The sequence below is a fragment of the Staurois parvus genome, unplaced genomic scaffold, assembly GCF_062004578.1.
Source record: "Staurois parvus isolate SC_StPar_1 unplaced genomic scaffold, SC_StPar_1.0 ptg001194l, whole genome shotgun sequence".
Classification (NCBI taxonomy): Eukaryota; Metazoa; Chordata; class Amphibia; order Anura; family Ranidae; genus Staurois; species Staurois parvus.
Genome location: NW_028318990.1, coordinates 964,737 through 991,652, shown reverse-complemented (window position 1 = coordinate 991,652; position 26,916 = coordinate 964,737). Strand labels below are relative to the sequence as shown.

General features: G+C 43.8%; 1 protein-coding gene across 1 annotated transcript in view; it reads left to right on the top strand.

Moving 5' to 3' along the window:
- RFTN1 (raftlin, lipid raft linker 1) overlaps positions 1-26,916 on the top strand; it is a 463,107-nt gene that overhangs the window by 182,066 nt on the left and 254,125 nt on the right. The window contains exon 3 of the mRNA XM_089660005.1: positions 17,399-17,585. Coding sequence (XP_089516131.1) covers positions 17,399-17,585 — 187 coding nt within the window. The remainder of the gene's footprint in view (positions 1-17,398; positions 17,586-26,916) is intronic.

The window sequence follows — 26,916 nt, the reverse complement described above, 5'->3', positions numbered from 1 at the left end:
CTATGATTCTGAAACAATGAGAGGTGCAGTGCTTGTATGCATAGACATATAGTAGATATGCCACGCCTTGGCAGTACAAGCACACATTTATGAACTGATCTTTGGGGGGGGGGGGGGGGGGGAAGAAAATTTAAACAATGTGGTCTTTGGAAACTATAAGTGGTTACTCTGAACCATCATTTCAGCAAGTGCTATTTGCTTTTCAGTCAGTTTGACTTTCTGATTTTAGCTATTGAAGTCCCTGTATCTAATTCATAATATGTTCAATATAAAGGCTATAATTTCAGTAGGTATAGGGCAGCAATGGGCAAACTACGGCCCGCGGGCCGTATACGGCCCGGCGGACCTTTTAATCCGGCCCGCGGAGCTAGGCTCCTCTCACAGTCCGCCCTGAAGACCGGTGTAGCATGAAAATCTGTCTCCTATGAGGATCTGTCCCCCTCGACGTATCTGCGCATGTGCCGGAGATCGCCGATCGGCTGCTAATGCCTGAAACTGGCACATGCGCAGATACGTCGAGGGGGACAGATCCTCATAGGAGACAGATTTTCATGCTACACCGGAACGGCGCGGGAAGACGGTGAGAGGAACGCGCGGAGCAAAGGTAAGTGAATTGACACAGGGGGGACTTGGGGACTTAATATGGGGAATTAATTACTATAGGGGGGATGAATTACTATAGGGGGATGAATTACTATAGGGGGGATGAATTACTATATGGGGGATGAATTACTATATGGGGGATGAATTACTATAGGGGGGATGAATTACTATATGGGGGATGAATTACTATATGGGGGATGAATTACTATGGGGGGATTAATTACTATGGGGGGATGAATTACTATTGGGGGATGAATTACTATATGGGGGATGAATTACTATGGGGGATGAATTACTATATGGGGGATTAATTACTATGCTTACTATGGGGGAATATTACTATACTTACTATGGATGACACATACACATCATTCATCTACTCTTGGTCCGGCCCCCCCGGTCCAATATATGAACCCATTGCGGCCCTCAAGTCAAAAAGTTTGCCCACCCCTGGTATAGGGGTTGCAGTACAGTCAGGCCTGTGGGTACCCTAGCCATGGTGTATAAACATATTTCTCATGCGCCATGATGCATTGGAGTTGATTTACTAAAACTAGAGAGTGCAGAATCTGGTGCAGCTGTTCATTGTAGCCAATCAGCTTCTAGCTTGTTCAATTTAGCTTTGATGAAAAAAAAAAAACTTTAAGTTGATCAGTTTCTATGCTGATCTGCACCAGATATTGCACTCTCCAGTTTTAGTAAATCAACCCCTATGTTTTCACTAAATTTTATTGAAATGCAGTCATTGCATTCTGAACAGTGATGTCATCTGGCCCAAGCATTGCAGGTATAATGTCACTATTTTGTATAAGCTCCACATTGGTGTCATGTGATTATTTTGGTAATAACTACCATTGGAATTAGCTCAGATTTCCATCACTGGAGCCTATATGCACACAACCTAAAATCACTTGCCTAAAATAACTTTACCTTTGAATATTGTGACAATGGGAAAATACCCTTATAAGAGTCTTACAACTGTATTTCGGATGATAGGAAAAATGTGTGGCTGAGCAGAGAAAAGTAGCCTGCTTGTTGTGTGCAGACTCACCTTCTGTGCCTAGTGGTAAATTTGGCCCTTTCAAGAATGCACTTTTGGAGGCAGCATGAGGACAGCTTTACATGCAAAACTACTTTTCAACTGACTATCAAACAAGAGAAATAGAGATGGTTTCACATTTTCTGAACTGCACTATATGATCATTCCACCAAATTATTGGTGGGTATTTCCAGTGAAGGGGATTGTTACTGCCACAACATACAAAGATGTTTTAGACAAATGTGCATTTCTAACTTTGTCACAATAATTTGAAGAATGTTCTATTCTGTTTCACAATAATTGTGTCCTTGTTCACAAAGTCAGGTCCATAAAGTCATGGTTTGATCATTTTGGTGTAGCGAAACTCAAGTGACTTTTCTAGGTTAGAATCTCTACTTAGATGAAGTGGAATGTTGATGGAATAAGCCGCCTTAAAGCAACACACATTAATGCGTTTCTGTTTTAGGCACCTCAGTGGTCAGTGTGATTGGGCCCTTAGTCATATTTTATTAAAAAAAAAACATTGCTGCCCCCACCTCTGAGGAATAAGGGAGCATTCACAACAGCCTGGTCCCCTGTGGTGCATTATCATGCAACACATTAGAGAAGCCCATTCATTTGCACCACAACTAATCAAACATTTTGCATGTAGTAATTAGAGCAGTGCACCCTAACACGTATTAGGGTGCTGTGAAAGGACCATTAGCCCTGGTGCACACCAGTGCGACTTGGAAATTGTGTTACTTCGTGCAACTTCAAAGCTGATTATTCGTTGCGTCTTCATTGTGGCTTGCAGACATTCAACTTTGTTTAACAGATGTCAATGCAAGAATGAAGTCACACAAAAATAGTGCAACAACCTTTTTCAAAGTTGCACCAATTTGAATGGTTCCATTGCCATTAATGGGGTGCAACTTGTCATGCGAATTTAAACTCTCATCAATTGACTTGACAGGTCACACTGATGTAAACCAGAGCTAAGTCTTTACAGGCAGGGGCAGCAATGTTTTTATTTTTATCTTTGTAATAAAATATGCTTAAAAGTAAAAAAAAAAGTGTGAATTGTTAGTTCCACACCCGCACACTAGAATTCAGGTGCAGACTAGGCTTCATGGATCTCTAGACATTGGTTGTTGTAGTTTGCTGGTTCACTCAACAGTGACTTCTGTCTCATGATGATAGCAGCTTCCCTGCGATCTGAAGAGCATACTAACAGCTATACTCTAGAGGCAGATCTTAACAGAGAACAGGCAGTCAAATGTATTCATCTACTATTGGGAGACAGAAACCTACACTAATATATAGTGGGTACAGAGGTATTACAGCTTGTTAGGAATTTTCAAAATAATAATATATAGGATAAATATGCTCTGTTAGCTAAAGTATAACAGGTTCTCTTTATAGAAAAATTTTAAGTTTCCTAATTCAGAAAGCATAACATATTTATGTATATGTTTCAAAACGGACTACAGATAGTGATATCTTGAACATAGATGTCTCCTTGCCTGTATGAATGCTGTAGCATATGGTCGTAGTCCCAGCTGTGAAAATGATAGTTTGACCTCAAGTTTGTGGTTAAGGAAATTCCTTTATCATAGCATTTAATATGTATTAAAAAGGCATATACACATTTTCAAAACTTGAACATATTTGGAACAACAGTATGTGGGTTATAGTAGTTCAAGTAACATTGTACAGCACTGTTTTTGTATGAAGAAAGTACTTGGTTTATGAAGACTCTTGGGATGTTTTCCAAGTTTTTAGATTTAAAAGATTGTATCTTGAGTTAGGCAATTCACAAGCATTTATTTATAACATTTGCAGTACTGTTATGTGTTTAAAATGCAGAGGTTCTGATCATAGTAAAAATGATTCAAAAGGCACATACATTCAGGGAAAATTTGGGGCATAAAGGAAATGATTTAACCCAAGTACATTTTGGGCAAGTTTTCTCTATTTTCCTAAAATAGGTGATAAGGAAAAGCTTGGTTTTTACTTATATGACTTCCATGTTATTATCCTTTCAGAAATAGATTAAAAGTTAAAGCCCAACTCTAGGGTGTTTGTTCAAATGTAAATGGGGCCCCAGGCAGGCTAAAAAATATAAAAGGAGCTGAAATGCTCATCTTTAATCTGTAATGAATGACACCCAGGGGTTTATTTATTAAAGCTTAAGAGTGCAAATTCGGGCTCACTTCTGATTAAAAACCAATCAGCTTCCAGGCTTTATTGGCAAAGCTGAGTTGAACAAGCTGAGGTGCAGAAGTGAACCTGAAATGCACTCTCCAGCTTTGGTAAATAAACCTCCCCCTGTGTAATTTAACCCGATAGACGGATAAAATATTATGAATGAGTGGCTGTCACAGCACTGACCCTAAGGGGGCAGCACTATGCAGCCTTCATTCATTAGCAGAGGAATGCTCTGGGCTAGAGAAGAGGCAAAAAAGGTTAGGTAGAAGACCCAGCTTGTCATGTAACCATAATGAAGACACTTGAAAAAGGTAACTTAAAAGAAAAGCAAAACATGCACATGTGGGCCTTCCAGAAGGGGGGGGGGGGCAACTGGGGGGGGGGGGGGACTGAGTCTTGAATGAAGTTTTTAAATATTTCATATGTGGGTTGCTATTCCTGACTGTCTTCAGAAAAATGCTAGTTGCATGGTAGTCACTGAACCGGTAGAAGTATGCTGACAGAAAAGTCAGAAATAAAATCAGAAGTCTTTTGCGGCATTCATGCAGAAGACAACCTGTGGCTGCCAACAGATTCTTGCCGTCAGAGGAAATACTTGTGCACACTGTGTGTGCAAAGCAGCTATCAGATTTGTACTATGTACAAACTGGCACTGCTGATGTTTGCATGCAGCCACTTATCCACTATCCAATATCCAGACAGTTTGGGCCCACGTATTTATTCCCCTATGACATTTGTGGTGTTCTAAATCAAATACCACACCGGACCATCATACTTGAACATAAACCTGCCAATGATGCTCCCAGATCTTGCTGCAACAGTTTTCTATTATTCCCTAAAGACCAAAAAAATGGTTATGAATGCATATCTCTAACATTCATTTTGCAGTGGACTGGGGGTCACCCCGCTGAACATGTTTAGCAGATACAATGTTGGCTGCTTCTTCAGGAGAATTATGGAAGGAAATTATTCATATATCTGTTCAGTGTAAACCACGTACCAGCAGAGAGGTGCTAGTATGTTATGGGGCAGGTGCATAAGCTTTCAGGAGGCCTGGGGTGCAGTCCACTGATTTTCAGTGCCTTGTGTGTCACAATACCTTATGGGTGCAGGTAGTTCCAATTCAATAACAGTTTAATCAGAACAGTTGGGGCAGCACAATGGCAAAGTGGTTAGTACTTCCACCTAGCAATGCTAGGGTCCTCGGTTCATATTCCAACCATGGCGCTACCTGCTTGGAGCTTGCATGTTCTCCCAGTGCCTGCATTGGTTTCCTCTGGGTACTCCAGTTTCCTCGCACACTCCAAAGACATGTTGGTACGTTACTTTAATCCTGTCTAAATTGGCCCTAGTATGTGTATGTATGACTGTAAGTTAAGGTCCTTAGATGATATGCTCCTTGATGACAGGGACCAATGTGAATGTACAATATATATGTAAAGCGTTGTGTACAGTGCTAAATAAGTACCTAAAATAAATAAAGTCACATGGAGTATGTAAGGACTTTAAAATCTGTACAAACAAGATATTATCCCCAGGCCAACAAGGCTGCAGAGGTCTCAGGATTTTGCACAATTGGATGGCATTTCTGGCCACATGTAATCTGGCTGCATCTAATTGGCCATTTTGTATACATCCGTAGCCCAAAGTGACATGTGACCGCCTTTGAACGCAGCAGCCTATTAGCCTCAGATCACCCATTTGATTGAGCCTTTTATCTTTATACTTGTGTCAGTGATTCAAGGTACTGAAACACTCATATTTTAAGGAGAGGTTATGGCAGCCTCCTTCCCTTAAAGCATACCTAAAGTCTGCAATACTAACTGTTATTTGTTTCAGGTGGGCTGGAGATCAGCTAGCACCACATCCCATATTATGAACATCCAACATTGTATAGAAAGAGGGGATTTTTAAGGTGATGAACAGACTTCAAACACTTAGTAGTCTTATTAGTAGTCTTCAGAAGTATAAAACCAACATGATACTTCATGTGGCTTGAAGTTCACCATGCAACAATTCCAACTCAACATGTTCCAAATGCCTGGCTTCTTCAGGATATTTACAGATAGTTGCATGTAATTGCCACTAGAAAAAAACTAAAATACAAACAATAAGCAATTTGGTTTATCAATAGATATGCATACAGAATTAATGACAACACCTACTAAATAAAGGTTTTTATAGGGTTAACCTGCCAAGGCTGTTCTTACCAGGTGTATCTTGATATATGGAAAACCCAGCAGACAAGCATCCACTTCCCAGAGGAGTCCAAGATGAACCAAAAGAGGGAAAAGGTTGCAACCCACCAATGCGGATCTCCCTGCTAACAAACATATCAACATCTCAATACAGCATTAAAAAAAAAGGGAAGTTATATATCAAAATAGGCACCACAAAGAACTGAAGAGTCCAAAAAACACTTGTTGGCGAACTTATTTGCCACAAACAATCCAAACTTTGATATCGGTAGCTGAAGGCCTCAAGCTATACAAGAGAGACCCCACCAAACAGTCATAAAGACACCTTCATGTTAACAAAGAAAGGGGAGGAAGAAAGAGATAAATTATCAACTCAAGAAAATACTCTTAATGAACACCACAACGAAACAAAAATGTCCATCCTTACACTTCCATACCATGTACTTACAAGGTCACAGGAGAGCTGGGTGTAGCATCCATGCAGCCAGCCAAGGCTGCAATATTTATCCCCACCCTGCCAGTGATTACCGGACAGGTGCGGATGCCCGAAATGGGCCTGCACATGCGCACAAGCTTGCCGGAAATGGCGTCACATGCATGTGCAGGAACACCTCAACACCATCTTGGAACATACATTGCTGCCCTAACAGCACAGAGTCCAAACAGGGTTCACCAAAGCAAACCAAGAGTCTTCCATATCTCCCACGCTGGCATCTTCTACCCAACTTCTTCGGGGTGCTGGGATGCGACCGTCTTCATTGCAGGATTTTTCATGCACAGAGTGCAGTCAACGCGGCACACAGGATCTGTGCCAAAGAGTAAACAGAATTGTGAATGTGCATGTACATTCTAAAGAAGACTGTGAGCAGGCAGGTAGGTTTATTTTTGTCTCTTCTGCAATAAAGAGCCTGCCTGCTAGCAGTTTTTAATTTAAAACTTTAGTTCCACTTTAAATGGGCAAAGCGACAGAGTCTTTGTAAAAAGCTAACATCTCATGAATAAATGTAGAGAAGATCAGTTTTCTTGCTGCAGCTATGGAGACCAGATTTATATCTGTGTTTAAGGTCTTTATTTAATTTTTACTATTTGTATGAGGAAAGTGCAGGAGGCTGGTGGGACGTATTATTTTTGCAGAAGTAATCCTACTCTTTAAATTTACAATTTCATGTTTGACTGGAGTGCTGCAAAATACTTACTCAACCTGTTTTTCAGAATCCATTGGGGTTTATTTACTGAAAATGGTGAGTGTAAAATCTGGTGCAGCTGTGCATGGTAACCAATCAGCTTCTAAGTTCAGCTTGTTTAATTAAGCTTTGGCAAGATAAAAAAAAAATAGAAACTGATTGGTTTCTGTGCACAGCTGCACCAGATTTTGTACTCTCTGGTTTTAGTAAATCAACCCCATTGTGTAACCAAAGCAGTATTTCATGTTGGGGAGGGGCTGCTTTTAAAAGCTCAATGAAGTGTATGAGTTTTGTCTTATGATAGATTATACAAGTGAAAACAAACACCTGAAATACAGCATGTGTAATGGACTGTATTCAGGGTTGGAGGTACCGGGCTGCCTGGGGTGGGCTCCCTGGCTTGTCTGGGTGCCTAGCTGTTGATTAGCTTACTGTGAATGAGATCACTGTTAGCTGCTGGCTGTACTGTTTACTGTTTTCACTATTAAGGATAATGTAATCATGTTCTTACTTAACACGGTACATTTAAAATTAGCCCAGAGTTTGGCTTTAACCGCCTCCCACCTGCCATATAAGGAAATGATGGGCGGGTAAGCGGCGGCTCTTAAAATTCTGGGAGGATGTCATATGATGTCCTCCCACTCTAGCTGCGCATGTGCGTCCCTGGGTGTCCTTGGGACACAACAGATCACCGATCGCAGTAAAGAGCCAATGACACAGGCTCTATCATGTGACCAGCTGTGTCCAATCACAGCTGAACACATGTAAATAGAAAATGCCAGTTATCGGCAGTCCTCTCCTCATGCTGACAGTGCTTGAGGAGAAGAAAGCCGATAAGTAACATTCAGAGGGAACATCTACACTGATCAGTGCCTATAATTGCCACCTGTCCATGTCCATCAATGCTACATACCAGTGCCCATCAGTGCCACATATCAATGCACATAAGTGCACATCAATGTCACATATCAGTGCCAGTCTGTGCTGCCTATCAGTGCCCATCATTGCCACCTATCAGTGCCCATCAGTGCCACCTAACAGTTCTAATCAGTGCTGCCTATCAGTGCCAGTCAGTGCTGTCTATCAGTGCCACCTATCAGTGCCCATCAGTGCCACCTATCAGTGCCATATGTGAGTGCTGTCTTTCATTGCCCATCAGTGATGCCTGTCAATGCCCACCAGTGATGCCTGTCAATGCCCATCGGTGCCGCCTATCAGTGCTTCCTCATCAGTGCCGCCTATCAGTGCCAATCAGTGCAGCATATCAGTGCCCATCACTGCAGCCTCATTAGCGCACATCAGTGAAAGAGAAAAATTACTTATTTAAAGACTTTTTTCCCCAAAATTTTCAGTCTTTTTTAGTTTGTTTAGTAAAAAAATAAAAAACCTAATGGTGGATAAATGCCACCAAAAAAGCTCTATTTGCCTCAAAAAATTTAAAAAATGTTGTTTCGGTACAGTGTTGCATGATCACGCAATTGTCATTCAAAGTAGGACAGCACTGAAAGCTGAAAATTGGCCGGGGCAGGAAGGGGGTAAAAGTGCCCAGTAGGTAAGTGGTTAAGATTGTAACAAAACCATATTCACAAGGAGGGTGACTGAGCCACCATACTGCCTAAGTATTTAGAAATATGTTTCATTTCTTATTTCATTGACATTTTCTGAACAGTGAAAATCAAGAGTGGGAATGCTTTTTGGACACATAAATAGCCACATTCAAACCTCCCTACGCAGGAAATTGAAAATCTGCAGAAAAATTACCTCTAGAGCCATTATTAACTCTGTTGGTGTTTTGTACCTTGCTAAAGTTAATGTGATTCAAAGAAAGTAGTCTTCCTTTTTTTAAATTTCCTTAGCAGCAGGCAAAACTTTTTCTGTTCCAACGACTCAATTTACTAATATACCAGATTAACCCTAACTCTAATCATTTACTATTTAAATCCTTCAGTTATTCAATTATAATCTAGCTACGGGAGTCATATAATTTACGAAAAAGTCTAAAGCCTATTTATTCAAATGTTCTTGTTTTACACTTTTGGGTGCAATTTAGATTAGGCTTGATATTAGCTCCTTGCGTAAATTGTTGAAGTATCACTGCATTCTCTAGACATTTTTGTGTGCCCTAACAGTGAGATTATTGCACTTTGGGTATGGCAGTGACAGCCCCAGGTGAAGGCCTTAATAATAAGTCACACTGCCATTGTTATTATGGTGTTCTGTTCCCCAGAGGATGTACAGTAGTACTTTGTCCCATTTTCCTATGTGGTATCTAAGGCTAGCTGTGAGGACGGACAGAGCACCTATCCTCCCTCCACAGCCATCTGACAACATTGCTAGCAAGGAGCATCGACTTTGACAGATGGAGCTCTTCTCTATCTCCAAGCACTTGCTCAAGAAAAAAGTCTCAGGAGGAATACAGGAAGAGGGAAGCTTTCAGCTAAAATGTTTCAGGCATAGGGGCAAATGTTTGTAGATGGAGAAAAGTGCTGTCCTTCAAAGCAGCTGTCTCCTTGCTAGCTGCATTGTCTGGTGGTCATGGATGGAGAAGGTGTGCCCTGTCTGACTTCACAGCCCGCCTAACACAACACACACTGTAGGAAGATGAGACAAAGTACTACATGTACCACGGGAAACAGAAAACAATAAAAATAGACGTAAGATATCTTCTTTAAGCCTTTATAAGAATTGGCCCATCATTGGTATAGCACCCCCAGTAAGTCAGCCCCTGTAAGCCCGTCTGTAATGTTCTGTCTGCTTTGGCATTCAGTATGCTGTGCAGATTCCTCTGCGGGGTATGTAACTGCTCAGTGGCTTCTGATTAGAAGTAACTTATGTAGTGCACACAACTTAAGCAAGGCAGAAGCTAGAAGAGAACAGCTTGCCCTTTCTGAACCCGACTGGCTTTTGAAAATAGTCATTTATGGGGGGAGCACATGCAAGGGCAGGGCATCCTTTTTTTTTTTTTATTTCTTCAGTCATGGAGAGGGTGGAGACATTAGCAGTTTGCTATGCACCGGTATAGCAACAGAATTTAAAATGTTTTGTCACATGGCTAGATTATTCCTTTTGAGTTAAACTCTAAAATGCCTTTTTCCCATAATCTGTCTGTGCACTTAGAGTTCTGCAGTAATCATTTATTATTGATCTTAAATCACCAGAGAGGAATGTTTTGCTCAGGCATTTCCAGGCTCCATGCTTTGAGCAGACTTTATATTTACCACCTTGCGATCAGGGCCGGTGCTAGACTATTTTGTGCCTTAGGCAGGACCAGCTACTTGCACCCCCCTCAAAAATAAATAAATGAACAAAAAAACTGTATAAAATATTAAATCAACAAAAAATGAAACTGCTAAATTTCTTTTAATTTGCAAAAATAAGTGCCATAAGATGCCACCAGCACCAATATTAAAGACAAAATCAGTGTCATGAACTGTGACTGACAGTGGCAGGGTGACAGTTGCAGTGAGTGGAAGATGATGGATCCACACTCTGACAGATCCCAGGCTGGAATTCCCCAGGCAATGGGGGGGAGATAAAATGCTGTGACAGCAGGCAGCCCAGCCCACACAGGCTGTGGAATCATAATGATCTCATCACTCACTGACACATTGCACATGTGATGGATGTCCGGCTGGTTGGGTCACACTCAAACAGACATGAGACATCATAGTCAGACATTACCTTCCTTCGCAGGCGCAGCTCCGTTGCTGATGAATGGGAAGAGAAGGACTGGAACGCCACAGTGATCAGCAGCAGCCAGCCAGCTTGCAGTAAGGGACTGCGTCTGAGAGGAACACTGGAAGGATCGGCAGCTCGGCTGCTACACTGGCCCCAGACACCCGGCACCTTCCTCTGTCCTTTGTTCCTCCTCTCTGTTGCCCCTACCCTCAGCTGGAGGTTCTTTCATGATGTGGGGGAATCCCACAGAGAGAGAGAGTGCCAGCCTGTGCTGCGCCCAGACGCCCCTAGGTGGCAGTGCGCTTTAGGTGGCTGCATAGTTTGCCTAGTGGAAGCACTGGCCCTGCTTGCAATGTTGTAGGCATTCTCAGGGCTCCTGAACTTCTTTTAGACCAGCAACTGGCAGGAGGCATGTGTTAAGCAGCAGGGTACCTGAGCTGTTTTTACAGGTTAATTCAGAAGGGGGCCATTGCCACATAGCAGGGTGCTTGACCGCATTCTTTATTTAGGCCAGGAGGAGGCTTGTGCCAAGTAGCAGGGTGCTGGAGCTGCTTCCTCTGTTTAGAGCAGCAGGTTGCTGTGCCAAGTAGTAGGGTGCCTAAGCTACTTTCTCCATTTAGACCAGGAAGGATCACATAACATTATTAGCATGTAGCCTGCAGAGAAAGATGCTGGCTAAGCAGGTGGTTATACGGAAAGACGACTGCCCACTGAAATTAAGCTGGCACTACAGTTTCTATCAACCTTATCCTTTTATTTCTAATTACTGAGCCTAACTGAGGTTCTAGAAAGATATCTGAAAAAGGTGTCTTTTTGGGTAAGACACTGTGTGAGTGAGTGACTTTAGAAATTGGATTATCTCATGCACATTGTTAAATAGAGCAATAAACATTTTCCTAGAAAACAAAGCTGTCGTATAAATGGGACATGACCCTGTACTCATGGTTGGAATCACAGGAGAAAGCAGTGGGAATTCAGGAGAGAATATGTTTCTTTAAGAAATGTTTGTTGATGGATAACAAAATCCTCAGTGGGCTCCATGGCATTGTCTATTAATGGAAGATAGAAGCAGAGAGCATTTCTTTTTAAAGAGCCAATGGAGATCAGTGTGCCCTACTTTTAAATAAGGATTTGCAAACATCTGAGAGCATGTTTTGAATATGGGTAATTTAAATTTGCTCTACTCAGAAATACATTGTTTCCCTGTCAAAAATTTTCACATGAATCATTTTTGGTACATAAATATAATTGCTATTATATATATATTATAATTCCATTTTTGTTGTAGCAAAGTGATTTTGTTGATTATGTTTATGTTTTAAGGATAACTTTAGTTTAAAAAATAGATATGCTCCTGTTAGCAGATTGTAAGTATTAGACCCTTTGCACGTGGGTGTTCTGATCAGCTCCTCCTGTCAGTTTTGCAGGCAGACGTGATTGGAAGGATCAATGCATTCCTATGGACAGGTGGGTGCAAATGGATTTGTGTTTATTTACACCTGCCTTCCTCCGGGTTGGATTGGATCCACTAAAAAAATGGAAGAGGATTCCAACCTCTTCTGTTTAAAAGACACGGATCAGAAGGTAGCTGGGTGTAAACGGACAGCGGTGTCTGTTTACTCCAGGCCACCCATAAAACAGAGCGAGCTCTGTCTGTGTCCCCTGTGCAGAAACTGATTGGATGCTGACCTGTCATCTGCCTGCTCTGCTCCAATCAGCAGGGGATCAGCTCACAGATTCCCTGCTGATCCGAACAGAATCCACCTTCGGCCCCTTTCACATGGGCTATGTCTGTTCCGATCAGCAGGGAATCTGTTAAAGCAGAACTCCCATAAAAAATGTATTTTTCCATGCAGTGAGGCTGTGCCCGCACTGCATAGTTTAAGTGCTTGTTTTGTTTAGGGGCTCAAGGTAAAGCTATATTTACCCATTCCTCCAATCCTCTGGAAAACCACGTTCCCCCATGTTCAGCGATGGACTGTTCCTGCCATGCTTACATCTGGAACTCGTCTATAGGCGTGATGATGTCAGGAACAGCCCATTCACAAAACCGCTAGCATGCGAGGGGGGGCAGGAGTGGTCCCTAGACAAATACGCGCATTTAACACATGCAGTGCAGGCATGGCCCCACTGCATGGAAAAATTAAAAATTTTCCTGGATTTTTTCTTTAATAGATCTCTGGCTGAATCGGAGCCAAATGTGTCCACTCAATTTTTTGTGCCCAGACCTTAAGGGACCCATGTTAGGTTCACGATCATGCAGATATAAACAGATGTGCATCAGTTTACATTTGGCTACCTGAGATATTTTATGTTTAGGTTAAAAAAGATGGAAAAGGATGCAGATGCTGTATTTATTTCAGACCTAGATGGACTTGGAGGTAATCAGATGTAAACGGATGCACGTCTGTTTACTGCTCTCATCTACAACAAAGCCAAAAGGATCCTAGATTGTAAGCTCTAATGAGTAGGGCCCTCTGATTCCTCCTGTATTGAATTGTAGTGTAACTGTACTGTCTGCCCTCATGTTGTAAAGCGCTGTGCAAACTGTAGGTTCTATAGAAATCCTGTATTATAATAATAATAAAAACATTGTAACATCTCTATAATGGTCTGACAGTGCAAAGCCCACTTGCTTTGCAGAAATGTACTACTATTAACTATTGCAGGGTGGTAATTGTTTTTGTTTAAGATACAATGTCACCAATGCCAAAAATTGCAAGTAAAAGCACAGTAAAATTAAGAATTCTAAATGTTTCCTTGCAGTGTTTTTTCCTTCCATAAATTCATTTTATTCACTTGTAATGTGACTGAACTAGGAAATTTGATTTCCACAGGAGAGTCAATTCACAAACACAGACCCCTTTCTCCTTGTATGTACCCTATCCTCTTCTTGGAGTGTCTTAACTACTGTAGGTGCTGACCTAGCGTCTCCATTCCTTCCCTGCATATCCTTTTGTAACTATTCGGGAGGAGTGAAGGGAAATGATACAGTTTCTCTTGAGTGTCAGCGCCGAGTTTGCTGAAGCTGCTGACATCATATCAAAGATGGAGGTACTCAGCAGCACTCTCAGATCTTTTTTGTGCCTACACAAGGGAGGTTTGCGGGTAAATAACTGGCATAAAATATGTTCAATATGTTATATGCACATATAACAGAATTTAGTTGAAATGAAGGGCCTGGCAGCAGGGTCTTTTGGTGTGGATAGGAATACTTTGTGATATTAGTTGTATAGGTGAGCTCAGTGCTTTGACCTTGAGAACACTGGCAATCCATGAACTTATTCTTGGCAGTCATTGGTCATTCAGCTGGTCATATGTAATAATTTATAAAAATAATATTTTTTTTTATGATTGCTTTTTCTATTTGAATTATTTTGTTTTCAGGTGTGTTTATACATACATTTCTAATATAAATAATATTGCACCTTCCTGTGTTGTATAATATTGCAATGAATTTACAAAATTTCAAATGAAATGAAATAAAGTATGGTGTAGACATAAATGAATGATCAGACATGCAGTCATAAGTGGACAATATATTTGGGGTCAATCTCCACTCTAAAAAAGAATGCTTTAGTTGCATGAGCATTCCTGTTTAGAACATCGGAGCAGGATGGGCAGTTGCACACAGACTGTTCTATCAAGCAGTTTATCTGGTAGAAACAATATCAGCCTAGCAATGTTTTCTAACCTGACCACTTTTCCAAGCAAAACTCCCAGAACATATTTTGGGGACTGTTGCATGTTTCCCTTTAGACATGAAATCATCACCTGATTGTTCTGCAAATCCAGGGACTGCCATGTATTGTCTATGGGCTATGAAAGAAGAGAGAGAAATATGATCTGCTGTTGAGATTAAAATGGGAAAGAGAAGCTTCAGAAAAACTAAATATACAATCTCTACAAGAAAACAAAAAGGGAGAACATTGGATCTATTATGAAAAATGCTTATAAACACCTGGGGGAATAGCAGCAGGTAAAGTAGTGGAAGCTACTGCAGATGGACCTTGAGGGCAGTGGTTGACAGTCAACAAAGGGCCTCTGTGTAAGACCAATTTTTGGGCCTCCCATTCAACTGTTGGCCAATTAAAACAAATGTACTCACTGTGTATTGATTGAGAACTAAATAGAAGTGAGCCATGTCCAATCCAAGGTGACAATGGAGAGTTTCATGTATCTGTCTGACACACATGTAGTAAAATGGACCCCATGGTCACAGAGTGCCTGTGTGCATCTGCTGCACAGTCTACACAGATGGTATGCCCCCACGCTCAAGGGGTCATGGGATCTCTGTACCCACCAGTTACATTTGTGCCTTCCCATTAGTAAGCTTAATCTTTCTTATCTTTCTTCAAGTCTCGGAACATCTGGAAATACTGGGACATTCATCGTGCTGTGAATATCTATGGGTCTTCTACAGGGCTTTTTTTCAACACGAACATGGTGTAACTCAGTTCCACCACCTCTGGTTCTCACCCTCCACTCCCGGTTAACCACTGTAATTTGTAAAACAGAAGCCTGGCTTCTGTGCTTACAAGGACAGCTTGCTTCTCTCAGTGGCTCCACAGATCTCTCCTTGCCCTACATTCATGGTTTGGACAAGGGAGATGCAGGTGCTGGTGCGTTGTGTGGTAGGCTGCACCCTCTATGTTCACCATCTGTTCTCAGGTGCACAGATGCTGATGCCTATAGATGATCTTGCTGGGAATAAGAGAGATAGAACTGCCTACAGTGCGTGGGTAAAATGCATAGAAGCTATGAAGGAATGGGGGATGGGGGAAGATGAGGGCAGTGAAGGGGGGTGTGCAGAGTTGGGGGATGGGGGGAATGGTGCTGAGAAGGGGTTCATGGGGGATGCAGAGGCCAGGGCCTGTGAAAGAGGGTTGAATCCTGCAGTCTGTATGTGGTGCACTCCTTATCCCTGCACTCTGTACATAGTGCACCCTGAATCCTGCACACTGTACATAGCTCATCGTTGAATCCTGCGCTCTATACACAGAGTGCCTGTGTGCATCTGCTGCACAGTCTACACAGATGGTATGCCCCCCCCGCTCAAGGAGTCATGGGGTCTCTGTACCCACCAGTTACTTTTGTGCCTTCCCATTAGTAAGCTTAATCTTTCTTATCTTTCTTCAACTCTCAGAACATCTGGAAATACTGGGACATTCATCGTGCTGTGAATATCTATGGGTCTTCTACAGGGCTTTTTTTCAACACGAACATGGTGTAACTCAGTTCCACCACCTCTGGTTCTCACCCTCCACTCCCGGTTAACCACTGTAATTTGTAAAACAGAAGCCTGGCTTCTGTGCTTACAAGGACAGCTTGCTTCTCTCAGTGGCTCCACAGATCTCTCCTTGCCCTACATTCATGGTTTGGACAAGGGAGATGCAGGTGCTGGTGCGTTGTGTGGTAGGCTGCACCCTCTATGTTCACCATCTGTTCTTAGGTGCACAGATGCTGATGCCTATAGATGATCTTGCTGCGAATAAGAGAGATAGAACTGCCTATAGTGCGTGGGTAAAATGCGTAGAAGCTATGAAGGGATGGGGGGTGGGGGAAGATGAGGGCAGTGAAGGGGATGGGGGAATGGTGCTGAGAAGGGGTTCATGGGGGATGCAGAGGCCAGGGCCTGTGAAAGAGGGTTGAATCCTGCACTCTGTATGTGGTGCACTCCTTATCCCTGCACTCTGTGCATAGTGCACCCTGAATCCTGCACACTGTACATAGCTCATCGTTAAATCCTGCGCTCTATACATAGCGCATTCATGAACCCTGCACTGTGTACTTGGCACACCCCTGAATCCTTCAAACTGAGTGTGGTACACCCTTGAAATCTGCCCTTTGTACATAGCACACCCTTGATTTTTGCACCCCTAAACCCTGCATTCAGTACCTAGTGCACTCCTGAACTCTGCACTCTATACGTAGCACACCCCTGAACACTGCAGACTGTAGATAGTTTACTCCTGTACTCTGTACATAGCACACAACTGAACTTTGCACTCTGTGTGTAGTACACCCCTGAACTCTGCAGTCTGTATGTAACACACTCCTCATAGTTAATGCCCCTTTAAAATCCTCCCACTGCAATTTTGCCACACCCACCATTTGATGCAGTATGGCAGGAAGGAGGGTATGGTTGAGATCCTGCACCTATTCTCTAGGAAAAAAAGCCCTGGTCTTCTAAAATGTGTCTGTGGGAGATCAGTTTATTGTTGCCTGCAGCACCCAGTCAGACTCCTCTTTCAGGATTCTAGCAAATATGAAAAGGTGAAATGGAGAATTTTAAGTATTTCTTCAGGCAACAAGAACTTCAGTATTTTCAGTCATCACGGTGATGTTATGTATTTGGAAATATGCACACCTCTACCTACACATCTACATACTGTAACTAAAATCTGTGTGATTGTAAAACAAGTATACAATGTGGATTACTGAATTATTTTGATGTAGTGAACTTTATTTTTAATTCATTTTATATGTGTTATTTCTACTTCTAGCTCAAATCCCAAATTCACCTGCAGTTCGAGTTTCCTCTCTACGTGACCTCCCCGCCAAGCTGCAAGATCTGTACCAGCAGGGCTTCAGTGTGACGTCTATACATCCATTTGTTCAGTTCAGTGAGGGCAGTGAAAGGACTCCCCTGGAGGAGATGTTCCGAGTAGTCCTCATCAAGAAAACAGAAAGGTACTTAACTATTCATGCCAAGACATGTGCCATGACATCACATTATCTGCCAGTTTATTTTTCTTTCTTTCTGTACTGTTTCTGTAAATTGTTTACACATTTTAGAGCAGGGAAAGGTTAGAAGTTTTGACATTGCTTTTATTGCTGTCTGTATCTCTGTTGCCTGATGACCACCTCTCCACCTACTTCATGTATGGGCACCAGGAGAACTGAAAAATATACAGCATCATAGGCAGATATAAACATTTCTGTCCAAAATGTAAAAAAAGAAAATAAAATTTTTTTGGCTGGAAGGTTAAGTCTACTAAAACTGGAATTTCATTGGTGGGCTGAATCTCTAACTTGCCTTCTATATGTCACATGATGTCCATAGCAGATCCTCCCAGGCCAGATTTCCTATCACAACACAACCTTACACGGAATCGAGCTATTGCATGGGGAGCCCCATTCCTCCTGTTGTGATATTATTTTTGCATTTTGATAAAAGTTTGTATTTTACTTGAATAGAAAAACGGGAAAGGGAGAGTGAGTGGCCCTCATAACTGCTGCAACTGGGCAGACCTTACAACCTTAGGCAGAGAGCCTACCTCCGAAGGGAATAAAAAGGTTTGCAGGTGGTTTAATATATTGACATCTAATAAAAGGTGCAATATCAATATTTTGGGAATTGTTTATTAAGTAATGCCTGGACTGCATTTTTATAATGCAATTTAGGGGGCATTTCCTAGAGACTGAGGGGTCTCTTTATAGAATATTTGTTGTGTGAATTCCTTAAGAATTTGCTCATCCATAGCCATAACAAAAATTCCCTGTAATGTGTTTAATATGTCTATTTCCTATGATTGTCAGCACCATCTGCTGGCCATCATTTAGTATTTGCCTGATTGAGATATTTCAGGAGAATACTGCATTATGGCCAGCAGATGGAGATAGCAGTAATAGGAAATAAACATATTAGACACATTCCAGTAACTAATTATGATGTGCGAAAGCTTGAGGAATTCAGACAGCAATTCTTTTTTTGTCCTATTTTGCCTTTTCTGCCTAAATTCTGCAAGATTACAGTATGGAGTGCAGGGGATACTTAGAAAAGATAAACGACTTCCTATAGTTAAAAAATGTAATCAATTAAACTTTTTCTTGTTCAGGGGTCTGATCTAATAATTTTTGCTAAAATAATGTCATGATGCAAGGGATTGGTCTTGTACAAAAATGCGTCATTATCGCGCGAGCCAAGGGAAGCATGATGTCTAAACACAGCCATGAGCAGAACAACTGTTAATTTTAAATGTACACTAATAGGACATTAATGGCATGACAGTTCCTTGGGTACTGATTTCAAGATTAATGTTTACATGGATACAAGCTGAGATCAAGGCTCGCTATTCCACAAAATTTCCCTTGTGTTCATTTATATAAAGGTGTTAGGAATTTGCTGTAGCAGCTGTAAGAAGATGTGCGCTGTCAACAGAAAACTGTCATCACTGGGGTCATTTGTACGTAATAGTGTACTGTTTCACTAAATACAGAGAACGTCTTTCTACAATTTCTTGGACCAGTAATGAAGTAACACCTTTAGTGAGGGTACTGCGTGTTTAATATTCATTGCTAATAAATAGATTTACACTTGCCATTCTGAATGATATGGTAATGAACATTAACCAGTATCTCTTTAAGATATGGATTCCTGTTTTGCTTTTCTTATCCTTCTTCTCCAGTGACAACATAATTATATTCAAATAAACCTTATTGCTGTGTATTCCATTCATGTAGTTGTAGCATCAGATGATGTGTATTCATTAATATTCGCAGCATAGAGCTCCCAGACATTTTATTTTAGAAGACAAAAGCAGGAGGTTTCTTGCTTGCTGTTGAAAAGGATTGTGAAGGTATTCATTAGCAGACATGCAAGCCCATTCAATAATGAAGTACAGGGGCAATGATGGATATCCCTGGACGCAAAAACATTGTAAACAGACACTTATTCTGGCAGGGTCCTCCAGATGCCTGCAGGTTGTCTCTGATCTGCCGAACAGGAAGCAACAATGTTCCTGCACGTCAGCCTGCATCGATGGCTCGTGCGTGGCTCACAGAGCGCTCACCTGGGAGCCCGGTGATCGGTGTGTCGCCTGGACACAGCAGATCACATTATCACTGTGTCCGGCGATCATGTAGTGTTTTACCATGTGACTGCTGTGTCCAATCACAGCACTCACATAGTAAACACTAGAAACTGGAAGTAAAGATCGATTCTGCTCTCAGTGTGAGAGCAGAGAGAAGCGATCCTGCAGTGTGTGAGTGTACACTCACACACTGCAGTCCCAGCCACTCCAGTGCCCCAGTGTAGTATCCCTGTGTCCCTGATCACTGCCCCTCATAACAATAATAAATAATGCAGGGAGGCCCTGTCACCTGTCCCAGTGTGCACAAAACACCTCCATACACCATACCAATGTTCTGATCACCGCCATACCCAAAATCAACACCCATCAAGGTGCCATATGCCATACCAGCACCCTGATCACCTCCATACAACATACCAGCACCCTGATCACCTCCATACACCATACCTGTGTCCTGATCACCGCCATAACCCATACCAGCCCTCTGATCACCGCCATATACCATGTCAGTGCCCCGATCACCGTCATACCCCATACTAGCATCCTGATACCCACCATACCTCTTACCAGCATCCTGATCTCCGCCATGCTCCATACCAGCATCCTGATCACCCCATATGCCGTACCAGCGTCCTCATCACCGCCAGACCACATAACAGCATCCTGATCACCGCCATATCCCATACCTTCACCCCGATCACCACCATACCAGTGTCCTGATCACCATCATACCCCAAACCAACACCCATCAGGGTGCCATGTGCCATACCAGCACCCTGATCACCTCCATAAACCATATTAGTGTCCTGATCACTGCCATAACCCATACCAGCACCCTGGTCACTGCCATACTAGCATCACTGTCATATTAGAATCTTGATCACCATCAAACCTCTTACCAGAATCCTGATCACCGCCATGCCCCTTACCAGCACCCTGATCACCCCATATGCCATACCATCATTCTCATCTCTGCCAGACCACATACCAGCATCCTGATCACTGCCATATCCCATACCATCACCCCGATCACCGCCATACCCCATACCAGCATTCTGATTACTGCCATACCCCATACCAGCATTCTCATTACTGCCATACCCAAAAGCAGTGTTTTGATCACCACCATACCCTATACCAGCCTCCTGATCACCCCCATACCCCATAATAGCATCCTGGCTACTGCCATATGCCCTTACAGCATCTTAGGATCTCTACTGATCAATTTTCAAATATATATCCCATAATTTGTAGACTCTATAGCTTTCCCACAAACTAAATATTATAAACTGTTTTGGGTTATTTTTACCTCCAAAATGTAGCAGAATACATTTTGGCCTGAATTTATGAAGAAAAAGTATCTATTTAAAACATTTTATAACAAAAACTAAGCAAAAAAAAATGTTTCTTTCAAAATTTTCAGTATTTTTTTATTTATATATCAAAAAATAAAAAACCCAGCGGTGATCAAGTACCACCAAAAGAATACTCTGTCTCAAAAAAAAGATATAAATTTCATGAGTACAGTGTTACACAACCGAGTAATTGTCTCTTAAAGTGTGATAGTGCTGAAAGCTGAAAATTGGCCTGGACTGGAAGGGGGTGAAAGTGTCCGGACTTGAAGTGGTAAAAGTGTAGGTCTTTCCTTTAGAGAAATTGCAAAGAAAGCCATAAAAAGACACTTGAAAAATGGAGCAAACTCTGAAAGGAAGAAGTCTTGCAGACCCAAAGCCACAACAGAATCAGAAGACAAGTTTCTGAGAGCCAACAGCTTGCCTACAGCAAGATAATGACCCAAAACATACCTCCAGGCTAAAATAACAAGTGTAACAATTTAGAGGTTGGTTAAAGTTTTGACATAGTATAACATGCTTGGTTGGTAAATAGTACATTAGACCAAAAAGTAATAACAGAGGAGGAACGAGGGATGGAGGGATTTGGCTCAAAAAGAGGCGCAATTCCTTTTAGGAGCCGGCTCACATAAAAGAAGATTGGATGCGGTTTGAACTGCATCCAATCTGTATGACGTGAAATAACATTGCTTCCTGTGGTGCGTGTTCACATATGTCCGGTGCACTGGCGGTGCGGATTCAGTGCGAATTGAAAAAGAGTCCTGTCCAATTTTTGAGCAGTGCGGTTCGGTTCAGGTACAGATTACAGGCTATTGACTTTTATGGGAGCCGTTTCTGAATTGCACATGTCATAGGTTGTGAACAGGATTTCAGTTCAGGATCAGGTTTCAGCACAGTTTGCTACCCCTCCGCCTTTTCTGCAAGACCAATAAAGCTTTGCAAATCCACATCAAACTGGCCCTGAATCTGTGAAAAGTACAATCCGCAGTTGTGTCACAAAAAACGGTCCTGAACCGCTGAACAAATTGCAATCCGCAGTTAAACCAAACCTTGAATTCCGAGATGCACTTGTGTGAATCGATACTTGATAGACAGTTGAAAGCTTTATTACTATTGGGCTGTGTGGGAGTCCTTCAACCAGTAGCACGAGGCACATTTGTAAAGCACATTTTGTTTCTTGTTCTTGTTAAACAGCAGTATGGCTGTGGTGTGGCCATGTTACTTCTTTTTCAAATGGAGCCATATTGGTACTTGTTTGCAGAACTAAATTTTATATTTTGGAATTGTATTTGGTTTATTATATGGCTTGGCTGGATTTGGCAGCACAGTGGCTAAATGGTTAGCACTTCTGCCTGGCTGTACGAGGGTCGTTGGTTCAAATTCCAACCACAGCACCACCTACCTGGAGTTGGCATGTTCTGCCTGTGCCTGCATGGGTTTCCTTCGGGTACTCTGGTTTCCTCCCACACTCCAAAGACATTCTGGTAGGTTAATTGACTCCTGTCTAAATTGGCCCTAGCATGTGTGTGTATGAATGTGAGTTAGGGACCTTAGATTGTACGCCCCTTGAGGGTTAGGGACTGATGTGAATGTACAATATATAAAATGCTGCATACATTGACAGTGCTATATAACCCCTGGTTCACATCTATGTGGCCTTGCGGGCTGCGTTTTGCACAAGCACGAAAGCCCATTCATTTGAATGGACTCCCGTGCCCGTGACACGCAGGGATATAAGTCCCTGCACTTCTTCTGAAAACGCAGCCCGCACGGGAACCTCGTTTCCCAGTACGGTTGCATTTTCCAGTGCGGGCGGCGTACCATCAGAACTAATGGCACCCGCCCGCGGGTCCGCATTTCTCTGTGCGAGTGGTGCGGCTGCACGGATTTTCATGCGGATTCGCAGCGTTACCACCCACACAGATGTGAACCTCGGGTAAGTACCTATAATAATATTTTATGTATTCTTTTTTTTTTTATTTATTTATTTCAGGTACTTATATAGTGCTGTCAATTTACGCAGTGCTTTACATATATATTGTACATTCACATCAGTCCCTAACCCTCAAGGGGTGTACAATCTAAGGTCCCTAACTTACATTCATATACAAGGGCCAATTTAGACAGGATCCAGTTAACCTACCAGCATGTCTTTGGAGGTTGGAGGAAACTGGAGTACCAGGAGGAAACCCACGCAGGCACAGGGAGAACATGCAAACTCCAGGCAGCTGGGAGTGGCTGGGATTCATACCAACGACCCTAGTACTGCCAGGCGGAAGTGCTAACCATTTAGCCACTGTGCTGCCCCATTCTGTTCTTTTTTTCCATTTCTGATGGCAGCTTTTATTGGCTCTTTATGTCCTCGGCACAGACATGACATCTTACCCTGATTGTGTAAATGTTTAATGAAATAAGGCTAGTATAAGATCTAAGTAAAAAGTGACTTGGAAACATCTTGGCATAGCCATTAGAGATGAGCGAAGAAATGAAAAATTCGATTCGACTGATTCGGCGAATTCGTGGACAATATTCGATTCGAGTCGAATAAATTCGCTGTGAATTTAACTTAAAAAAGGGTGTTTCTAGGCTTCAGAGAGACTTAATATTAGTGCAGAACACTGTACCTTTAATTTAAATGCCCTTGGAGTCTGCTGGGGAAGAGAAATAATACTGTCACTCAGTATGACATGCAGATGAGTGCCGTCGATCTTAGAATCACCGCACACTTCACTCATTTGGCCAGTCACGGGGCCAAAACCAGTGTTTGGAGCCACAGTGTGGCGGTGGAGGCAGCAGCAATGGGAGGCCATACAGCAACCTATGACAAAATGGAAACCAGCAGGAGTGTGAGGAGACCTGAAAGTGGCACATGGCAGAGTGGGAGCAATGGGAGGCGGTACAGGGACCCAGGTCACACTGTGGGCCCAGCAGCAGCGTGACCAGGCGGTACGGGGGTCCATGGCAGATTTGGGGCCTGGCAGCACCTATGGGAGGCCTGTAATCTGCCAGCACCCTATGACAAAATGGAACCCTGGGCTGGGGCAGGCAGAACCGCCGTATCTTTATCACGGTTTTCCCAGGCCACCGAATGGCAGCGCTGCATATGCTGATGCAACGCTGTAGTCCCAACATGGGCCCCCTGGCCACGCTTGACTTTCTGGCCACATAGTCGACATACGGCTACGTTTACTTCCTCGGGCGGCTTGACGAAAAATTGCCACACCGCAGAGTAGGAAACTTTGCCTCCTCTACTCCTCACTGGCTGACTGCTACTTCCTCCGTGCACACCGGCACCACTACTGGCCGTGGTGGTAGGCTGCAGTGGAGCTGGTGCTCTACTCCGTGGCCGTTTGCCTCCACTGACACTGCTGCGACCCTGCTGCCTCCTGGCAGCAGCAATGGGAGGCCGTACAGGGACCCATGAGAGACTCTGGACTTGGCAGCAGCATGAGGAGGCGGTATATAGGGGCCCATGGCAGATTAGGGGCCTGGCAGCAGCTATGGGAGGCCCGTAATCTGCCAGCACCCTATGTCAAAAAATTCAACACAACAGCAGTGTGTGAGGAGACCTGAAAGTGGCACATGGCAGAGTGTGGCGATGGAGACAGCAGCAATGGGAGGCCGTACAGGGACCCATGAGAGACTCTGGACTTGGCAGCAGCATGAGGAGGCGGTATATAGGGGCCCATGGCAGATTAGGGGCCTGGCAGCAGCTATGGGAAGCCCGTAATCTGCCAGCACCCTATGTCAAAAAATTGAAAACACAAGCAGTGTGAAGAGACCTGAATGTGGCACATGGCAGAGTGTGGCGATGGAGACAGCAGCAATGGGAGGCCGTACAGGGACCCATGAGAGACTCTGGACTTGGCAGCAGCATGAGGAGGCGGTATATAGGGGCCCATGGCAGATTAGGGGCCTGGCAGCAGCTATGGGAGGCCCGTAATCTGCCAGCACCCTATGTCAAAAAATTCAACACAACAGCAGTGTGTGAGGAGACCTGAAAGTGGCACATGGCAGAGTGTGGCGATGGAGACAGCAGCAATGGGAGGCCGTACAGGGACCCATGAGAGACTCTGGACTTGGCAGCAGCATGAGGAGGCGGTATATAGGGGCCCATGGCAGATTAGGGGCCTGGCAGCAGCTATGGGAGGCCCGTAATCTGCCAGCACCCTATGTCAAAAAATTGAAAACACAAGCAGTGTGAAGAGACCTGAATGTGGCACATGGCAGAGTGTGGCGATGGAGACAGCAGCAATGGGAGGCCGTACAGGGACCCATGAGAGACTCTGGACTTGGCAGCAGCATGAGGAGGCGGTATATAGGGGCCCATGGCAGATTAGGGGCCTGGCAGCAGCTATGGGAAGCCCGTAATCTGCCAGCACCCTATGTCAAAAAATTGAAAACACAAGCAGTGTGAAGAGACCTGAATGTGGCACATGGCAGAGTGTGGCGATGGAGACAGCAGCAATGGGAGGCCGTACAGGGACCCATGAGAGACTCTGGACTTGGCAGCAGCATGAGGAGGCGGTATATAGGGGCCCATGGCAGATTAGGGGCCTGGCAGCAGCTATGGGAGGCCCGTAATCTGCCAGCACCCTATGTCAAAAAATTCAACACAACAGCAGTGTGTGAGGAGACCTGAAAGTGGCACATGGCAGAGTGTGGCGATGGAGACAGCAGCAATGGGAGGCCGTACAGGGACCCATGAGAGACTCTGGACTTGGCAGCAGCATGAGGAGGCGGTATATAGGGGCCCATGGCAGATTAGGGGCCTGGCAGCAGCTATGGGAGGCCCGTAATCTGCCAGCACCCTATGTCAAAAAATTGAAAACACAAGCAGTGTGAAGAGACCTGAATGTGGCACATGGCAGAGTGTGGCGATGGAGACAGCAGCAATGGGAGGCCGTACAGGGACCCATGAGAGACTCTGGACTTGGCAGCAGCATGAGGAGGCAGTATATAGGGGCCCATGGCAGATTAGGGGCCTGGCAGCAGCTATGGGAGGCCCGTAATCTGCCAGCACCCTATGTCAAAAAATTCAACACACCAGCAGTGTGAAGAGACCTGAATGTGGCACATGGCAGAGTGTGGCGATGGAAACAGCAGCAATGGGAGGCCGTACAGGGACCCATGAGAGACTCTGGACTTGGCAGCAGCATGAGGAGGCGGTATATAGGGGCCCATGGCAGATTAGGGGCCTGGCAGCAGCTATGGGAGGCCCGTAATCTGCCAGCACCCTATGTCAAAAAATTCAACACAACAGCAGTGTGTGAGGAGACCTGAAAGTGGCACATGGCAGAGTGTGGCGATGGAGACAGCAGCAATGGGAGGCCGTACAGGGACCCATGAGAGACTCTGGACTTGGCAGCAGCATGAGGAGGCGGTATATAGGGGCCCATGGCAGATTAGGGGCCTGGCAGCAGCTATGGGAAGCCCGTAATCTGCCAGCACCCTATGTCAAAAAATTGAAAACACAAGCAGTGTGAAGAGACCTGAATGTGGCACATGGCAGAGTGTGGCGATGGAGACAGCAGCAATGGGAGGCCGTACAGGGACCCATGAGAGACTCTGGACTTGGCAGCAGCATGAGGAGGCGGTATATAGGGGCCCATGGCAGATTAGGGGCCTGGCAGCAGCTATGGGAGGCCCGTAATCTGCCAGCACCCTATGTCAAAAAATTCAACACAACAGCAGTGTGTGAGGAGACCTGAAAGTGGCACATGGCAGAGTGTGGCGATGGAGACAGCAGCAATGGGAGGCCGTACAGGGACCCATGAGAGACTCTGGACTTGGCAGCAGCATGAGGAGGCGGTATATAGGGGCCCATGGCAGATTAGGGGCCTGGCAGCAGCTATG